We start from the raw sequence: 19,366 nt of genomic DNA on the forward strand, positions 1-19,366 counted from the left end.
TTCGTACTCATCATACCTTCCTCAGATGAGATCCCAATGATCCACAAATCTGAACCCCTGCCCCCGAACTCATTCCACAGTCACACATTCACCTGACAAACCACCCGCTTCTTACCCTCACTGGTTCATGATATGGGCAGCAATCCAGAAATTACTACCCTGGAGATTCTGCTTCTCAGCTTTCTAGCTGGATCCTTAAAATCTCTCTTCAGGACCTTGTCTACCTATATCATTGGTGCCAATGTGTACCAAGACATCTGGCTGCTCACAACCCCCTGAGAATGCCATGGACACGATCCCAGACTTCCCACAAAACCACATATCGTACAAAATACTGCCCCTGGAGCTATTCTCACTATACTATGCTCTAATAGATGAGGAAAGAACAAAGATAACTTACAAGACAATTTACCTCACCCACTGCCTACCCTCACTTAAGCCTGATGAGCCAAAGCCACTCTAATGACTGGCACACTCCAAAAGAATGGCCACTCTGCTTGCACATGAATTATTCTTCTTGGCCCTTTCTAAATGAATCCCTCTTGCTGATTGGTCTCTCCTGAACTCAGACATACTGCTGTGAAACTCTGCCTTTAAAATCTCAATCACCACTCCAATTTAAAAAGTAGCTCTTTTTACTCACAAACAAAAAAATCTGCAGATGCTGAAAATCCAAGCAGCACACACAAGATGCTGGAGGAACTCAACAGGCCGGGCAGCATCTATGGAAAAGAGAATAGATGCCGTTTCGGGCCGAGACCCTTCATGAAGACCCCTGTCAAGGTTGATCCAGGTAGTAGGAGGTAGTATGCAGATGGAACATGGGAGGGTGTGAATGGGGCTGGAAGGAAATTCGTGGAATTGATAAAGGGATGACAGAGATTAAATCCAATAGGTGATGAAGGCAGAGCAGGGAATAAAGTGAGGAGGTGGAGAGAGCAAATGGGAGCAATAGGAGAAGGGATGCAGTTGGAAGAAAGTGAGGGTAATGGGCAGATGGAGAAGGTTAAGGAGGGGAATGGGACATGGTGATGGGACTCAGGCATATCTGGAGGGGAGAACTAATGGACAGAGGGAGAGGATTTGCCAAAAGGTAGAAAATTCAATGTTCATAGTACCAGGTTTCAGGATGTGATGCCCAGGCAGAATACGAACTGTTGTTTTTCATGCAAACTTGAGTACATGCTGTTTATTCTGTGAGTAAAGAATGACTGTTGTCCTTCAACATCTCTTGGCAGATGAGGTTTCCCTCCTGCAATGTGGTCACGTCGCTTGGGGAAGTTTTAATCTGGAAACAGGGTGATCGGAAACAGGAAAATCTCGTTGGAAGGTCAGGAGTAGAATCCTGTGAGGGGTGTCACAGTTCCTAGAATTCTATGGGAAATCATCTCTTTCCCATTTCTGTCAATTATCTATTGAACAGAGATCCTTTATTTCACTCTCATGTGCTGTTGCCAGAACCCAGCACACCAATTGTGGCCAAAATGAATGAGTTAATTTTGCAAAGTCTGTGCTGAATTCCCCGCAGTTCAACACTCAGTGTCGAGGTGGGGAGGAAGCAACAGTGAGACAGGAAGGCTGCTGGAAACTGGACTCAAACAACAACAACACACACAGCTCGGGATGCAATTCTCTTTATTATTGGCTGAGAAACTAAGTGAGTACAGAGACCACAGACAATGAGAGCAGCTACAAAGAAATCAGGCACTGAATCCACTGTTTGAAATCATGAGAGGATGGTTCTGGAGTCTTCCAATCTCAGTGCAGTTTGTACGAACAAACAAAACCATGACTCCTGTCACAGGGAAAATCATTCCACTTTTCAGAACCTTGAAACAGAGAAAAGGAATCCAAATTGACCTGTTAGTCCATCAGCTTTTTATTGCAGAGGGTGAAAATCTGAAAATAATTCTTGAAATACTCAGTAGGTCAGGCAGCATGTATAGTGAGAGAAACAGGAAAGTCATTGAAGGAGATGTTATCTCTTTTCTCTTTCTGTAGATGCTGCCTCACCAGCTCAGTGTTAGAATCACAGGGTCACAGAACAATACATCATGGATAGAGGTGTTTCAGCTCAGTAAGTCCACGTCAAGCATGATTTCCACCTGTCTGGACTCAATTTCCTGCATTTGGCCTGTACCAATCTAAACCCATCCCTCTCTGTACTGTTCCGAGTCCTTTTAATATGAGAATACTAATCCAGCCTCAATCATTGAGGCTGGTAGCTCATTCCATATTCTCACCTCAGTCTGATTGAAGAAGTTGTCCTCTGTTCTCTTTAAAATCATTCCCCTCAAACCTAAATCTATGCCTCCTAATTTTCTCCTCCCCTAAACTGGGGAATAGACTTACCATCCATCTTTTCTATGCCTCTCATACTTCTAAACATTTTGTTCAGGTCATCTCAAGATGTTGGACTGGACTCAGATATGCTGAGGAATAGGGGCCCATTCTGGCCAATATCTCCCTTCAACCCCATCCCTCTACTCCTGGCAACATCCTTCTAAATACTTTCTCTGTCCTTTCTGATGAAGACTGGTGTGCTAAAAGCCTTTTTCAGCACTCTTTCTACCTGTGAAGCTGCTGTCAATGAACCATGCACATGTGCTCCTCTGTTCCTCTGTCCCACTGTAATCCAGAATGCCTGACCATACATAGACCAGATTGAATTTCCAAAATGAATCAGTTCTCCCTCCCTGGCCCAATTTCTGAACTGAAGAAGATCCCCCTGTAATCTATAATAACCTCTTTCACTATGATCAACACCTCCCTAGTTGCTGCCTGACCTGATGAGTGCTTTGTGAAAATACAGGTTTTATCTCAGATTCCCAGCACAGGAAGAGTCTTTTTTCATCTTCAGACACTGTCTGTTCCCCTGACCCCTGCAATACATCCCATTTATCCTCCTCTAACTGGGCAATGAGTCCAGTTCTGCTAAGCATGGGGTTGGTCAATTCCTTCTGTTGTGACAGGCCTCTTCAATACTGCGTCTGAAATGAACTTCAAAAAATAACATTTCTCTCACTGTTACACTTACCCGAAAAAAAATGAATGTGTGTACAGTCTTCATTGCCATGATTATTGGGTTCATTGGGACCCCATTTTCTATAATTGTAGCATGTTCCATCACTCCATGTGAAATCCCCTTCCTGTGGGACATAAATCAGTGATTATTCCTGTGGGATCGTTCAGTAACCTGTCACTTAATGGTACAAGGAGGAGCTGTACCCGAGTCAGAGTGAGACCAGAATATGAGCAAACAGGGCAGTGAATGAGATTTTAAATGACAGACTGTCAGGGTGGGGGAAATCTCATGGAAGTAACAGAATCCTTGGAACAAAAGAAACTGGATCTGAGAGTAAAAGTCAGGGAAAATGAATAATGACAACTCGGACAATGAGTCATTGAGCACAAATACACAGACTGATCTCATAAACACTAGAGGGAAAAAGGACAGAAGAACTGCACATGAATGGACACAAGCTACAAAACCAAATGTGAATTGGAGGCAGGAAAATTTGTGATACACTTAGATCCTGTGTACAGTTCAGGTCTCCAACGTATAGATAGGGTACGGAGACACCACTGAAGGTGAGAACATATTTGCAGGGAAAGGACCAGAAATGAGAGTTCATACTTATCAATAAAGTTTGAGAAAACTTGAATGTTGTCATCCTTCAATGACTGAGTTTGATTTCTCTGTCTCTGTCTCTGTCTCTCTCACTCTCTTTCTGAATAGCTACCTTCTCTAGCTGTAGAGCCAGAGCTACAATTAAAACTTGGATGTTGAAGCCAGATGATTGTGTGTGGAATGGCCAAGCAGCTCACTGGGATCCTCCTTCAAATGTGAAGATTCAACAAGTTCAGCATGGAGAAAAGTTTCCACTTGAGGTGCAGGATCATATATATAGGAGAGTCACTGATCAATCCATAGAAACATAAAAAACCTACAGCACAATACAGGTCCTTTGGCCCACAAAGCTGTGCCGAAGATGTCCCTACCTTAGAACTACCTAGGCTTTACCCATAGCCCTCTATCTTTCTAAGCTCAGTGTAGCCATCCAGGAGACCCTATCATTTCCGCCTCCACCACCGCCGCCAACAACCCAGTCTACGCATTCATCACTCTCTGCATAAAAAACTTACCACTGACATCTCCTCTGTTCCTAATTCCAAGCTCCTTAAAACTATGCCCTCTCGTACTAGCCATTTCAGCCCTGGGGTAAAGTCTTGGACTATTCGCACGATCAATGCCTCTCATCATCTTGTACACCTCTATCAGGTCACTTCTCATCCTCCGTCGCTCCAATGATGGTCCTCCATTGCTCATTGATCCCTTATAGAATCAGAGTGGACAGCTATGTGTGGAGTCAAAAGAGATGGGGGAGATTTTGAACAAATTTTTTTCTTTGATATTCACTCAGGAGAAGGATATTGAATTGTGTAAGGTAAGGGAAACAAGTCGGGAAGTTATGGAAACTATGACGATTAAACAGGAGGAAGTACTGGCGCTTTTAAGGAATATAAAAGTGGATAAATCTCTGGATCCTGACAGGATATTCCCTAGGACCTTGAGGGAGGTTAGTGTCGAAATAACATGGCTCTGACAGAAATGTTTCAAATGTCATTAGAAACAGGGATGGTGCCAGAGGATTGGCATATTGCTCATGTTGTTTTATTGTTTAGAAAGGGTTCTAAAAGTAAACCTAGCAATTATAGGCCTGTAAGTTTGAAGTCAGTGGTGGGTAAATTAATGGAAAGTATACTTAGAGATGGTATATATAATTATCTGGATAGCCAGGGTCTGATTAGGAACTGTCAATATGGATTTGTGCATGGAAGGTCATGTTTGACAAATCTTATTGAATTTTTTGAAGAGGTTACTAGGAAAGTTGACGAGGGTAAAGCAGTGAATGTTCTCTATTTGGAATTCAGTAAGGCCTTTGACAAGGTTCCACACGGAAGGTTAGTTAGGAAGGTTCAATCTTTCGGTATTAATATTGAATAGTAAAATGGATTCAACAGTGGCTGGATGGGAGATGTCAGAGAGAAGTAGTGGATAACTATTTATCAGGTTGGAGGCCGGTGACTAGTAGTGTGCCTCAAGGATTTGTACTGGGTCCAATGTTGTTTGTCATATACATTAATGATTTGGATGATGGGGTGGTAAATTGGATTAGTAAGTATGCAGATAATACTAAGATAGGTGGTGTTGTGGATAATGAAGTAGATTTTCAAAGCTTGCAGAGAGATTTAGGCCAGTTAGAAGAGTGGGCTGAAAGATGGCAGATGGAGTTTAATGCTGATAAGTGTGAGGTACTACATTTTGGTAGGACTAATCAAAATAGGATTAGTCCTACATGGTAAATGGTTGGGCATTGAGGAATGCAGTAGGACAGAGTGATCTAGGAATAATGATGCATAGTTCCCTGAAGGTGGAATCTCATTTGGATAGGGTGGTGAAGAAAGCTTTTGGTATGCTGGCCTTTATAAATCAGAGCATCGAGTATAGGATTTGGGATGTAATGTTAAAATTGTACAAGGCATTGGAGAGGCCAAATTTGGAGTATTGTGTACAGTTCTGGTCACCGAATTATGGGAAAGATGTCAATAAAATAAAGAGAGCACAGAGGAGATTTACTAGAATGTTATTTGGGTTTCAGCACCTAAGTTACAGAGAAAAGTTGAACAAGTTAGGTCTTTATTCTTCAGAGTGTAGAAGGTTGAGGGGGGACTTGATAGAGGTATTTAAAATTATGATAGATAGAGTTGATGCGGATAAGCTTTTTTCCATTGAGAGTAGGGGGATTCAAACAAGAGGACATGATTTGAGAGTTAGTGGGCAAAAGTTTAAGGGTAACATGAGGGGGAATTTCTTTACTCAGAGAGTGGTAGCTGTGCGGAATGATTTCACAGTAGAAGTGGTAGAGGCAGGTTTGGTATTGTCATTTAAAGTAAAATTGGATAGGTATATGGAGAGGAAAGGAATGGAGGGTTATGGGCTGAGTGCAGGTCAGTGGGACTGGGTAAGAGTAAGCGTTTGGCACAGACTGGAAGAGCCGAGTTGGCCTGTTTCCGTGCTGTAATTGTTATATGCTTATAAGGAGAAAAGGCTGAGTTCACTCAACCTGTTCTCATAAGACATGCTCCCCAATCCAGGCAACATCCTTATAAATCTCCTCTGCATCCTTTCTATGGTTTCCACGTCCTTCCTGTAGCGAGGCAACCAGAATTGAACACAATACTCAAAATGGGGTCTGACCAGGGTCCTCTATGGCTGCAACTTTACCTTTCAGCTCTTAAACTCAATTCACAGATTGATGAAGGCCAATGCATCGTATGCCTTCTTAACCACAGAGTCAACCCTGTGTAGCAGCTTTGAGTATACTATGGACTCGGATCCCAAGATCCCGCTTATCCTCCATGTTGCTCAGAGTCTTACAATAAATGTCTTATTCTGCCATCATATTTGACCTACCAAAATGAACCACCTCACACTTACCTGAATTGAACACCATATGCCACTTCGCATCCCAGTTTTGCATCCTATCAATGTCCAACTGTAACATCTGACAGCCCTTCACACTGTCCATGACACCCCCAACCTTTGTGTCATCAGCAAATTTACAAACCCAACCCTCCACTTCCTCATACAGGTCATTTATAAAAATCCCAAAGAGTATGGGTCCCAGAGCAGATCCCTGAGGCACGCCACTGGTCACCGGCCTCCATGCAGAGTATGACTGGTCTACAACCACACTTTCCCTTCTGCGGGCAAGCGAGTTTTGGATCCACAAAGCAATGTCCTCATGGATCCCATGCCTCCTTATTTTCTTAGTAAGCCTTGCATGGGGTACCTTATCAAATGTCTTGCTAAAATCCATATACACTACATCTATGGCTCTACCTTCATTAATGTGATAAATCACATCCTCAAAAAAAATCAATCAGGCTTATATGGCATCACCTGCCTTTGACAATGCCATTCTGACTATTCCTAATCATGTTATGTCTCTCCAAATGTTCATAAATCCTGCCTCTCAGGATCATTTCCATCAACTTACCAACCACTGAAGTAAGACTCACTGGCATATAATTTCCTGGGCTATCCCTACGCCCTTTCTTGAATAAGGGAACAACATCCACAACCCTCCAATCTACTGGAACCTCTCCCATCCTCATTGATGATGCAAAGATCATTGCCAGAGGCTCAGCAATCTCCTCCCTCACTTCCCACAGTAGGCTGGGGTACATCCTGTCCGACCCTGGTGACTTATCCATCTTGATGCTTTCCATAAGCTCCAGCACATCTTCTTCCTTAATATCTACATGCTTAAGCTTTTCACTCTACTGCAAGTCATCCCTACAATCACCAGAATCCTTTTCCGCAGTGAATAGTGAAGCACAGTATTCATTCAGTACCTCCTCTATTTCCTCTGGTTACATACACACTTTTCCACTATCGCACTTGATTGGTCCTATTCTCTCACATCTTATCCTCTTGCTCTTCACATACTTGTAGAGTGTCTCGGGGTTTTTCTTAATCCTTTCCGCCAAGGCCTTTCCATGGCCCCTTCTGGCTCTCCTAATTTCATTCTTAAGCTCCTTCCTGCTAGCCTTATAGTCTTATAGTTTCCTAGTTTTTTGAACCTTTTATAAGCTCTTCTTTTCTTCTTGACTAGATTTACAACAGCCTTTGTGCACCACGGATCTTGCACCCTACTATCCTTTCCATGTCTCATTGGAATTTACCTACTCAGAACCCCACACAAATATCCCCTGAACAGTTGCCACTTTTCTTCCATATATTTCCCTGAGAACATCTGTTTCCAATTCCACACCCCACCTCTTTTGCCTCCCTCCCTGTCCTTTCTGAAACAAATAAAGCCTGACACTTGAAGTAGTCATTCCTGCCCCTGCACCATCCAAGTCTCTGTAATGGCCACAACATCATAGCTCCAAATGCTGATCCACACTCTAAGCTCATCCGCTTTATTCATAATACTTCTCGCATTAAAATAGACCCATCTCAAACTATCGTTCTGAGCACGTCCCTTCTGTATCATCTGCCTATCCTCCCTTTCACTCTGTGTCCAAGCTTCCTCTATTTGAAAGCCAACCACCCTTTCCTCCATCAATTCAGTTTGGTTCCCACTAACAGGCTGCTCGAGAGAAACCCTTTTCTCCAGACTGTTTAGGATGTGACTCACAGGGGTCAATGTTCGGTGAGGAAAAGATGGAGAAAGGAAAGCCATATAGATCATGTCAAATGAAGGAGAGGGAGAGAGAAAGCTCATGTGGAGATAAAGAGGGACATAAACATTTGGAATTTATTTGTTCCCAGGACACAGTGACTTTGTGAATAACCAGCATTTATTGTCCTTCCCTGATCATTGTCTGACTATTTCATACAGCAGCTAAGATTCTACACACTGGAGTCACAGTGAGGCCACACTGGGGAATTATTGGATTTACTGCATTTTATTCACTTGGATGTATTTACATATATATTTATATATGTATTATACTTTATTTACAAGTTCCCTGGATGCTGGAATGGGATTCAAACTCATGTCCCTGGATCATTCGGATACACCCAGTAACTTCACGCTCACACTGCCATATCCGAGTTACTCAGCAGGTTGTCCAGTGTAATTCTATCTGTGGTAACAGTGTAACACGTCATCATGAACTTTACCTGCCATATGTCATTCAGGCCAATCCACGCCCATGGGTTCCCACTATTCACAGCACTGATCACCCTAGAAATGAAAGCGTTGTGTTCATCTGAGGTCACGGTTGCCAGATTTCCATAATGAGGGAGTTGATTGCAGAACTCCTATAAATAAAAGAGTATCATTATCTTTAATCCTCACACTGGGCCCTCAGCAAATCATCTGACCTGTTGTTAGGAATTTCCTTAAACAGACATATTTTTCTTCACAGTGTTTGGTGTCAAAAGAAACACTGTGTTAACTCCACTGGTTGTGGAGTTTCTCCTAAATTATCCTGTGTCTGATCCCCTATAATAAGTAGATTGATTTGTTTACTCTCGGGGCTGGGGCATGGGGTAGGATAAACTATCAAGTGGAAGCTGCAGCAACCAGGTCTCTGGCACTGAGTCTGTCTCTGTGGTTCAGAAGGGATGGGGGTCAAGAGGAGTGCAGTAGTGATAGGGGATTCCATTTTAGAAGAGCTGAAAGCAGATTCTGTGGACCTGAAAAAAACACCCAGACAGTACGTTGCCTCCCAGTTGCCAGGGTTAGAGGTGTCTCAGACTGGGTCATGGCATTCTAAAGGGGGAGGGTGAACAGCCAGAAGTTGTGCAACATATTGGTACCAAAGACAGAGATAAGAAAAATGAGGAGTTCCTGAAAAGAGAATATAGGGGGTTAGGCAGAAATCTAAAAAACAGAACCTCCAGGGTAGTGATCTCTGGATTGCTGCCAGTGCCACATGACGGTGGGGGTGGGGTGGTAAGTATAGGATGAATTGGCACATGAATGTGTGGCTTGAGAATTGGTACTGCGGATATTATCCTGAACAGTGGTTGGAAAGATATTGGAGTCTCTCATTAAAAACGAGCTTCTGAGGTACTTAAAAGCACATAATAAAATAGGCCAAAGTCAGTCTGGTTTTCTAAAGGGGAAGTATTGTCTGACAAATCTGTTGGAATTCTTTTAGGAAATAACAGGCTGGATACTCAAAGGAGACTCAGTGCATGTTGTTTCTTTGGATTTTCAGAAGGATATTCTGCACATGAGGCTGCCTAACATGATAAGTGTCTGTGGTAATAGAAGAAATGTTCTAGCATGGATAGAAGATTGACTGACAGGAGGCATAACAGGGGCCGTTTCTGGTTGGCTGCTGGTGACCAGTGGTGTGCACAGAGGTGGAATTCATGGATATGTAGCCAAGTTTGTGGATGATATGAAAATAGGTGGAGGGGCTGATAGTGCTCAGGAAGCTGGATGTGTACAGAAGGACTTAGATGGGTTGGGGCAAGGGCATAGAAGTGGCAGATAGAATACAGAGGAGGACAGGCATGATCATGCACTTTGGCAGAAGGAATAAAGATGTGGACTATAGTCTAACTGGGGAGAACATTCAAACATCAGAGCTGCAAGGGAGGAGGGAGTAGTCATGCAGGATTCCCTAAAGGTTAACTCGCAGATTGAGTCAGTGGTAAGCAAGGCAAATGCAATGATAACATTCATTTAAAGAGGACTGGAATACAAAAGCAAGGATGAAATACTGAGGACTTACAAGACATTGGTCAGACTGAACTTTGAGTATTGAACAGTTTAGGTCAGGCATGGGCAAACTACGGCCCGTGGGCCATATGCAGCCCGTTAAACTTTTTAATCCGGCCCGCAGAACTTGATGAAATTATATTAATAAACCTTGTTAAGGTTTCTTCCCCGCAATTCTGGCATTTTCCCAATAGATGACGCACTCTATATACATTGACCTTTGTTGAGGTGCAGCGTATTACTCCACATTTGCGCTTTACTTTGTGACCTTGTGGCGACCCATTTCCTGGCACATCCGAACCGGCTCACAATTAGCCAGCGTTCTGGCTAAGGGAGATAGCCTGCGGGGATTTGCGAGCACAGAGCTCCGCATACCGGCGCGCTCTCACTGTTCTGTCATTGTGCGTGTCATTGTTGAGTTTTGGCACAGGGGACAATTGAATAAGAAGGAGAAGGACAAGTAGACCTGCATCTCCTACCGTTTTTGAAATAAAGACAGTCAGGAGGAGAGTGATGATGATAATATCTTGAAGGATAACAGAATTTTCAGTGCTTTAAAATAATAACAGTTACTATTAAAAAAGCTGTATTTTATTCATTTAATTTTCAGTGTTTTAAAAGTCATTTCAATAAATAGCTAAATACCATGGGACTTCAAAGACAGATATTTTGTTGTAATGCATTTGTTCATTTTCAATTGAAATTAAAGCACATGCTTTCTACATATCCCATGATATTTTATTTTCTCTTATGAGGTGTATTACCAAAACACTCTGTCCATCTGCTCCTGGTCCGGCCCCTCTGTTAAATTTTAGAACTCTTTGTGGCCCTCAAGTCAAAAAGTTTGCCCACCCCTGGTTTAGGTCCTCCTTTCTTAGAAAAGATGCACTGTGATTTGAGAGCATCCAAAGGAGGTTCATGAGAATGATGCCAGAAATGAAGGAGTAACATTTGATTTTTTGGGCCGTTATTCACTGGAGTTCAGAAGAAAGAAAGGAGGTCTCATTGAATCCTATCAAGTCTTGAAGTGCCGAGATGCAATTGATGTAGAGAGGATGTATCCAGTAGTGAAGGAGTTGAGGACTAGAGGGCACAACTTCACGGTTGTGGGACAGGGATTTGGAACAGAGATGAGGACAAATTTCTTTAGCCAGAGGGTGGTGAATCTGGAATTCAGACAGCTTTCCAGACAAAGTAACCTGGCATATTTAAGGTGAGGGTTGATAGTTCATTGATTAATCAGGGTTTTGAGGGTTACAGGGAGAAGGCAGGAGAATGGGTTTGAGAGGGATGACAAATCAGCCAACGATGGAATAGTGGAGCGGATTTGATGGGCTGAATGGCCTGACTTATGATCTTATGGTTTTATGGTCTTTATTTCCCAGTTTTTCACTCATTGATCTGACTGATAGGAACCGGAGCCCACAACCACAGTGAAACTCACCCTGTAACTCAAGAACCCATCATTGACAATTCAGCTAGAGGCTGTGCTGTGAGTTAATGGGAATAAACCAGCAGAGCCCAACATTCTCCAGGGCTTGCTGCACAATTGCTGGGTTTCAGGGGCTTACCTCAGCTTCTTTCCATGTCTTTTGGTGACTGTAATACCGATAACAGGAGTCTACATCAGGATAATAATACCAGTTTTCATCACAACGTCCTTGGGTTAGTTGAGGTAAGCTCCATCGATCGAGCAACTCCAAGGGGTCATTCTCATTGTGTTCGGTAGGAATTGAGCCTTAAAACAGATAGAATAATGAAACAATTTCCATTAGTCACAACACCAGACACACTGTGGATTTGCAGAAGATGGCCAGTGCTCTTTACCCACATCATGGCCCCAGGGGACTGAGGGCTTTCTGGACGGACACCATTCTTTGTAACAGGGACACTGGTTAAACCTGACAACAACAAATGACTGTCGGACACTGGTGGTGGGAAATGTTTACAAACAGTTCTGAGGGATGGAACAAATCCATATTTCATGTTTCGCAGGTTAATCTAGGATAAAACATTTTGTAAAGAGATGGTTTTACCTGACGAGAAATTGAATTTTTGGAGGCTATAATTAAGTATCAGTAAGGATAGAAGGTTTCATGTGGTAAACATGGATTTTAACAAAATGTTTGAGAAAGTCTCATTCAGTTGATTCAAGTCGATCTAAGAGAAACAAATTTATGAAACATTTTGTTCAGTTCACACCTGGAGTTTATTATTGCACAGGAGAGAGTGCAGAGGAGAGTCACTGGGACATGCGAGGTGGAGTGTTTCAGATTCGAGAAGGGACTGGATGGAATTGGTTTGTTTCCCTGGAGTAGAGGAGGCTGAATGAAGACTTGATAGAGATCCACAGTATAATGAGGGGCATCATTTGGGTGGTGGTGAGAAAATATTCACCAGTACAGAGACTTCTAAAATGAGAGGACATGGTTTAAGGTGAGGGATAAGAATTTCAAAGGGTATCTAAAGATTTTCTTCACCAAAAGTATGAATGCCATTTAGGATTCACTTCCTGAGATGGTGGGAGAGGTGGGTACTCTCACAGCAATTGCAAACATTGGAAAAACACTTCAATCACAATGGCACGATGGATGGCTACAGGCCAAGTGAGGTGAAGGGGGTGAGCAGAATTGTACTTGATGGTTGACATGGATATGATGGCCAATGGCTTTCTTGTTGTACAACCTGTTGACTTCAATGTAAAATTATAGATTGGCTCAGGATTAGTATTGGAAGAATGTGTGATACATGACAGGACCTCTACTTTCTTAGAATTTTGCATAGATTTGGCCTGTCAGCTAGACTTTGACAAACTGTTATAGATGCATACAGGAGAGGATCCTGACTGGTTTTCTAAAAAACTACAGAAAGTTGTGGATACAGCTCAGTTCATCACAGGAAAAGCCCACCTGAAAATCTAGCACATTAACCAGGATTGCTGCCATAAGAAATATGAATCCATTTTCAAGACCCCACCACCCACTATCCAGGTCATGCTCTCTTCTTGCTTCAACCTTCACACAAACAGCACCACACCACCAGGTTTATGAACAGTTATTACCCTGCAAACCTCAGGCTCCTGAACTAGCATGGATAATGTAAAACACCTCAACTCTGAACTCATTCCACAACCTACCGACCTCGAAAGGGTGTCTGCACAAGTGTGTCTCCACAATTTATGTTCTCAGTATTCTACACAACTTCTCTTCTTTTGCAACTTTGTTGTTCATCTGACTTAAAATACATAAAATTTGTCATAAATTCAATTGTGTTTTTATTGACTGCAAGAAAATGATAATCAGGGTAGCAATCGCTGACCTATGCATAATTTGAGAATAACGTTTCTTTGACTTTGACAATGAAGATGTTTGCTGATGATTCTAAAGCTGACATTTTTGTAGACAATATAGACCAATGATTAGGTTACAGGAAGACATCTGTTGATTGGTCAGGTAGGAACAAAAGTGGAAGTGGAAATCAATCCTGAGAGAATGTGGCCATGCACTTGTTGGGATCTAACAATACATGGGTACTTATGGGGAATGGTGGGATAGTAAGCAGTGGGAGCATGGACTTCCAAGACAAGCTCTGCAGAGGGTCAAAAGCCAAAGGGATGGATACAACTAGTTGTTCACAGGATTTATGGTGATGGAGAGAAATATTTTCAGCACATCTGCTCTGTATCTTTCTGATTCTCTGCCTAGTCCTACCTACTTGCATCTAAACTACAACCCTCCATATCAATCTCATCTAAATACCAATCCAAACTTCTCTAAAATGTTGCAATTGAATCCAAATCTGCCACTTCAGCTGACAGCTCAATCCGCACATGTACCACCCTCAGAAATAGTTACCCTTCAGATTTCCCATAAATATTTCATCCTTCACCCTAAACCTCTGACCTCTGGTTCTACTCTCACCCACCCCCAGGGTAACAAGCCTGCAGGCACTCACCCCATCTATGGTCATTATCGTTTGGTATTCTTCTCTGACATTTCCCCTCATTCTCCTGTGCTCCAGGGCATGATGTCCTAGCCAATTGAACCTATTCCTGTAACTCAGATCCTCCCAAAGTACAACACCTCACACTTGTCTACCGTAAATCTACCTGCTATTTTTCAGTCTAGTTTCCCAGCTGGTTCAGATCATGCTGCAAGATTTGATAACATTCCTCACTGTCCACTATGCATCAGTCTTGATGTAATCTGATGTCTTTGTCTCCTGATCTCTAGGAGAGTCTCTGACTCATCTTCCATCTCAATAGCTCAAAGTTGAATGTCCCAAACAAGACATTTCCTACCATACCCCAACCGGACCCAATGCCCACAAATTCCCATGTCCCACAGTCCCAACACAGATATATATCTGTAAAGTTCCTTGAATCAATGGGCCTTACCTGCCACATCACTGACAAGCAGTGTGATCACCACCAAAACCTGCATCAGCATCATGTTTCTTCCCTCAGACCTGAAACACAAGAAAATAATTCATCATTAGTGTCAGGTTTCTCAGTGAAGGTAGGGATATCCTGCTGCCACTCCCACCTCTCTCTCTTCCAGCTCTCTGTGTCGAATAGATTTCCAATCCTGAGACACCCCTATTTATGTGCAGGTCTTAGATATTGGAGGTTTCAAGAACCATTGAAGTCAAACCCAATTGGCTGGACCCACCTGCATAAAAAATTCTGCAAACCAATCACTGACAGATTTGAATATGATGATTGGGAAACCACAGGAATGTCTTGTGAGCTTTAAGTGTGACTGTGGAATGTTCCTCTGTAACTGAACACTGAGAAACAGAGGCTGCCTAAAACATTTATGTTCCCATGAAGTTTTTCATGAAATCAGATCTCAATAAATATTAACAATAACAACAATTACAATGTAATTTTCAGGTGAATACTTCATCAGCTACAGCTTATGATGAACTCACTCATACATACAATTGTCCTGGTCTTTTTCTCATCCATTTCCCATCGTGGGGGAAGATCTTTCTCTGTCACTGACTCTGGAAAGTTTGCAATCCATTTGTAAGGATTGGGTTCAATTTAGAATCATGGTCACTGTCCAAAAAAAGGTTGCAGTGAACTCTACTCAGACGGAGCATGGAAGGATGCAGAGATAATAGATTGCTTGATACTTGATGTTTTTCCAGGGACAGTTCTGGAAGGTGTATGAACTAACCTGATGTGGGAATGAATCCATTGATCTCCAGTGGAGTGAGACTGACGGACCAAACAGATCTTCCTTTCCCTGGATCTTCTCTTGTTCCCCAATCATGTTCTATCAGTAGATTTCAGATCCTGACAACTCCTTGATCAAAAGTGATTCCTCCTTTCACCTCTGATCACCACTTACCAATTATCTAAGATCTCTACCCTCTAGTTAATGTCCCCACTGCCAAGCAGTAGGCTGTAGGAAGTTATTAATAAATCAGCTGATGATCATTGTGTCTGAGACACTGACCTAAGCAATTCATGCAGTGATGTTCCGGGCTGGAATACTCTACCACAGCTAACTTACATTGAATGAGTAATGAATCCAACCATTGAAATATTCTCTCCATGATGTCCCTTGTCTTAGAATGACCAGGTCGCCTCAATGCTGCATTCAGTCAAATGCTGCCATGTTTTAAATGAGTGACGCTGTGACTTCAGCACTTCACCAGTGGAATCCGGCTGTTTGTTCTGCATTTGGAGCAAGGCTGTGAAAGGCTTCATCTTCATGAAACTGACAAGAAGAAGACATTAACAATTTCCTGAGATTTTGTTCAAAAGAACACAAAACTAACCCTTATTCAGAAGAAAAAATGTATAAATGTTATAAATCTGATATAAAAAGGCTGCAAATATTGCTCATTATAGAGCATTTGCAGAGGAAGATGTGGGAAAGTAAAGATAAATATGCACTGTAACTGCGTAGAACAAGGGTTAATGGAAAGTTGGTGGATTGTTGATTGGAGAGTAACTGAACAAGTTTAACAAAACTGAAGCATATGTAAGATTGTGAGAGAAGGTTAACAGAGAATGTTATTATTTAACTCATGTTCTTCTTTGTTCTACACAGGTCCATTGTTTTTTCTCACTCTGTGATAGTTGAGATGTAATGTTAAAATTGTACAAGGCATTGGTAAGGCCAAATTTGGAATATTGTGTACAGTTCTGGTCACCGAATTCTCGGAAAGATATCAATAAATTAGAGAGTGCAGAGACGATTTACTAGGACGTTACCTGGGTTTCAGCACTTAAGTTACAGAGAAAGGTTGAACAAGTTAGGTCTCTATTCATTGGAGCGTAGAAGGTTGAGGGGGGATTTGATCGAGGTATTTAAAATTTTGAGAGGGATAGATAGAGTTGACGTGAATAGGCTGTTTCCATTGAGAGTAGGGGAGATTCAAATGAGAGGACATGATTTCAGAGTTAGGGGGCAGAAGTTTAACGGAAACACGAGCGTGTATTTCTTTACTCAGAGAGTGATAGCTGTGTGGAATGAGCTTCATGTAGAAGTAGTAGAGGCCAGTTCAGTTGTGTCATTTAAGGTAAAATTGGATAGGTATATGGACAGGAAAGGAGTGGAGGGTTATGGGCTGAGTGCGGGTAGGTGGGACTAGGTGAGATTAAGAGTTCGGCACGGACTAGGAGGGCCGAGATGGCCTGTTTCCGTGCTGTGATTGTTATATGTTATATGGTTATATGTATTAATAGGATCTTGTTAATAAACTAGTATTTCTGTACTACCTAGTTGCTGGAAAGTGCAGATAATGCAAAGCTTTAAAATACTATTGTTGACATTTGTCACACCAGTGGAATTAAACTGATACAACAAAAATATATCAGACATATGCACAAAATGTACAGAAGCTAGAGGTACATTGTTTCATTGTATGTGGCAATGTAGAGAGACTGGATCATTCTGGGAAGAGGTACGAGCTATAATCGAGAAAATTATTTCAAAACTAGGTTCACTGGACCCTAAACTCTTTCTGTTGTGTTTGTACCTAGAGAAACATAATTACAATAAAAATGAACAAGCATATATAGATCTCAGCTTACTTCATGCTAAAAATGTATTGCACAATTATGGCAAAGTACTCATAGATCAAACGCTACTCAATGGATAAGGCAGATGTTATCAAAGGGAAGTCAAAGCTATTGTAAAAGCAAAAGAAAAGGCATACAACAAAGCAAAAATTATATTAGGAAGTTTTTAAAAACCTACAGAGAGCAACTAAAATATCATCAGAAGGGAAAAGATAAAATGTGAAAGCAAGCTAGCAAATAATATCATAGTGGATAGTAAAAGTACTTTTCAGGTATGTTAAAAATAAAAGAGTGGATATAAGACTGCTAGAAAATGAGGCAGGAGAATTAATAATGGGGAGAAGGAGATGGCTGATGAACTAATTGAGTACTTTGCATCAGTCTTCACCGTGGAAGACACGAGCAGCATGCCTGATGTTGTAGTGTCTGAAGGGAGAGATGTGGGTGCAGTTTCTTTTACAAGAGAGAAGGTACTCAAAAAGCTGAAAGACCTAAAGGTACATAGGTCACGCAGACCAAATGAACTGCATCCTAGGGTACTGAAAGAGGTTGTGTTAGAGTTTGTGGTGGCATTAGAAATAATCGTTCAAAAATCATTGGACTCTGGTGTGGTGCCAGAGGACTGGAAAATTGCATATGTCACTCCACTCTTTAAGAAAGGAGGAAGGCAGCAGAAATGAAATTATAGAATAGTTAGCCTGACCTTTTGACTCATAGATTAGAAACTGTTATACCCTCTATTATTTCTGATGATCAAACTGGTTTTATTAAAAATCATCTTCCTTTTTTTAATATACGGCATTTATTCAATATTTTATATTCACCTTCAACCGGGACTCCTGAATGCGTTATCTCTCTCGATGTGGAGAAAGCATTTGGTCGTATAGAGTGGAATTACCTCTTTGCAGTTTTAGAAAAATTTGATATTGGTCAAAGTTTTATCTCTTGGATCAAATTGCTATATATTTATGTCCTACCGCCTCTGTTATGACTAATTCTCAGCAATCCCAGTTATTTAACCTTAAACGTGGTACCCGTCAAGGATGCCCCTAAGTCCCTTTCTTTTTGATTTGGCTTTTTGATTTCAAAGCTGTCCTGAATTGACGGGGATCTGAAGGGGGGGTGTTGAGCATAAAGTTTCTCTTTATGCTGATGATCTATTACTCTTTCTTTCAAATCCTTACCTCCAATGTTTTCACTTCTTGATCAATTTAGCCAGTTCTCTGGCTATAAACTTAATTTACATAACAGTGAACTTTTCCCAATTAATAAAGAAGCACAAGTATTAGCATTTCGAGACCTCCCCTTTAAAGTAGTTGATAATCAATTTACCTACCTTAGTATTACAGTTGCAAGGAAGTTTAAAGATCTTTTTCGTGAAAAATTTCCCAATCTTTTGTACTCTACAAAACAGAGTTTGTCACAATGGTCACCTCTATCTATGTCCTTGGTAGGTTGTATTAATGTTATTAAAATGTATGTTCTCCCTAAATTTTTATATTTATTTCAATCTATTCCAATTTTCATTTCTAAAAACTTTTTTGATTCCTTAGACTCTATTATTTTGTCCTATCTGTAGAAGAGTAAGCGTTCTAGAATTAATAAAGTTTATCTTCAAAAATCTAAAAAAGAGGGTGGCATGGCCTTACCTAGTTTCCGTCTATACTACTGGGCAGCTAACATTCGTTGTCTTATCTTCTGGTCTTTTTTTCATAGGCAGTCTGATCGCCCTAATTCAGTAGCAATGGAGCTGCATTCCACTAAAGATCTATCTATTTCTGCACTTCTTGGTTCTGCATTCCCTAGTAGTTTGTCTAGACTAATTGTTAATCCTCTTGTTAGACATACTTTACGAATATGGGCCCAGATTAGGAAATTTTATGGTTTTTATGATTTTTCCCTTTCTAGTCCTATTTTACATAATCATCTTTTTCTACCTACTATGTATGATTCAACATTTTATGAATGGTATAGAAAGGGCATTAGGTAATTTGAAGATCTTTTTATCGATAATCGCTTCGCATCCTTTCAACAGCTCTCTGTTCTACCTAATGCCCATTTCTTTAGATATCTC

General features: G+C 41.4%; 1 protein-coding gene across 1 annotated transcript; it reads right to left on the bottom strand.

The window, feature by feature from the left end:
* Positions 1-1,692: 1,692 nt before the first annotated feature.
* Positions 1,693-14,806, bottom strand: LOC132403451 (C-type lectin-like). Its single transcript, XM_059986854.1, has 6 exons — positions 14,798-14,806; positions 14,650-14,720; positions 11,825-11,991; positions 8,699-8,839; positions 3,038-3,149; positions 1,693-1,829 (listed from the first exon to the last, which is right to left on the bottom strand). The coding sequence occupies exons 2-6, from the start codon at positions 14,702-14,704 to the stop codon at positions 1,759-1,761; spliced, it is 546 nt and encodes a 181-aa protein (XP_059842837.1). The 5' UTR covers positions 14,705-14,720; positions 14,798-14,806; the 3' UTR covers positions 1,693-1,758.
* Between the last annotated feature and the right edge of the window lie 4,560 nt (positions 14,807-19,366).

This window comes from Hypanus sabinus, chromosome 13 (genome assembly GCF_030144855.1).
Source record: "Hypanus sabinus isolate sHypSab1 chromosome 13, sHypSab1.hap1, whole genome shotgun sequence".
Lineage (NCBI taxonomy): Eukaryota > Metazoa > Chordata > Chondrichthyes > Myliobatiformes > Dasyatidae > Hypanus > Hypanus sabinus.

Excerpts from the sequence above, each read along its gene's own strand:
- LOC132403451 (XM_059986854.1), bottom strand. The coding sequence starts at position 14,704 with ATGATGCTGATGCAGGTTTTGGTGGTGATCACACTGCTTGTCAGTGAT. Across the intron at positions 8,840-11,824 it reads AGACATGGAAAGAAGCTGAG|GAGTTCTGCAATCAACTCCC; the intron begins GTAAGCCCCTGA and ends TTTTATTTATAG. Across the intron at positions 3,150-8,698 it reads GCCTGAATGACATATGGCAG|GAAGGGGATTTCACATGGAG; the intron begins GTAAAGTTCATG and ends TATGTCCCACAG.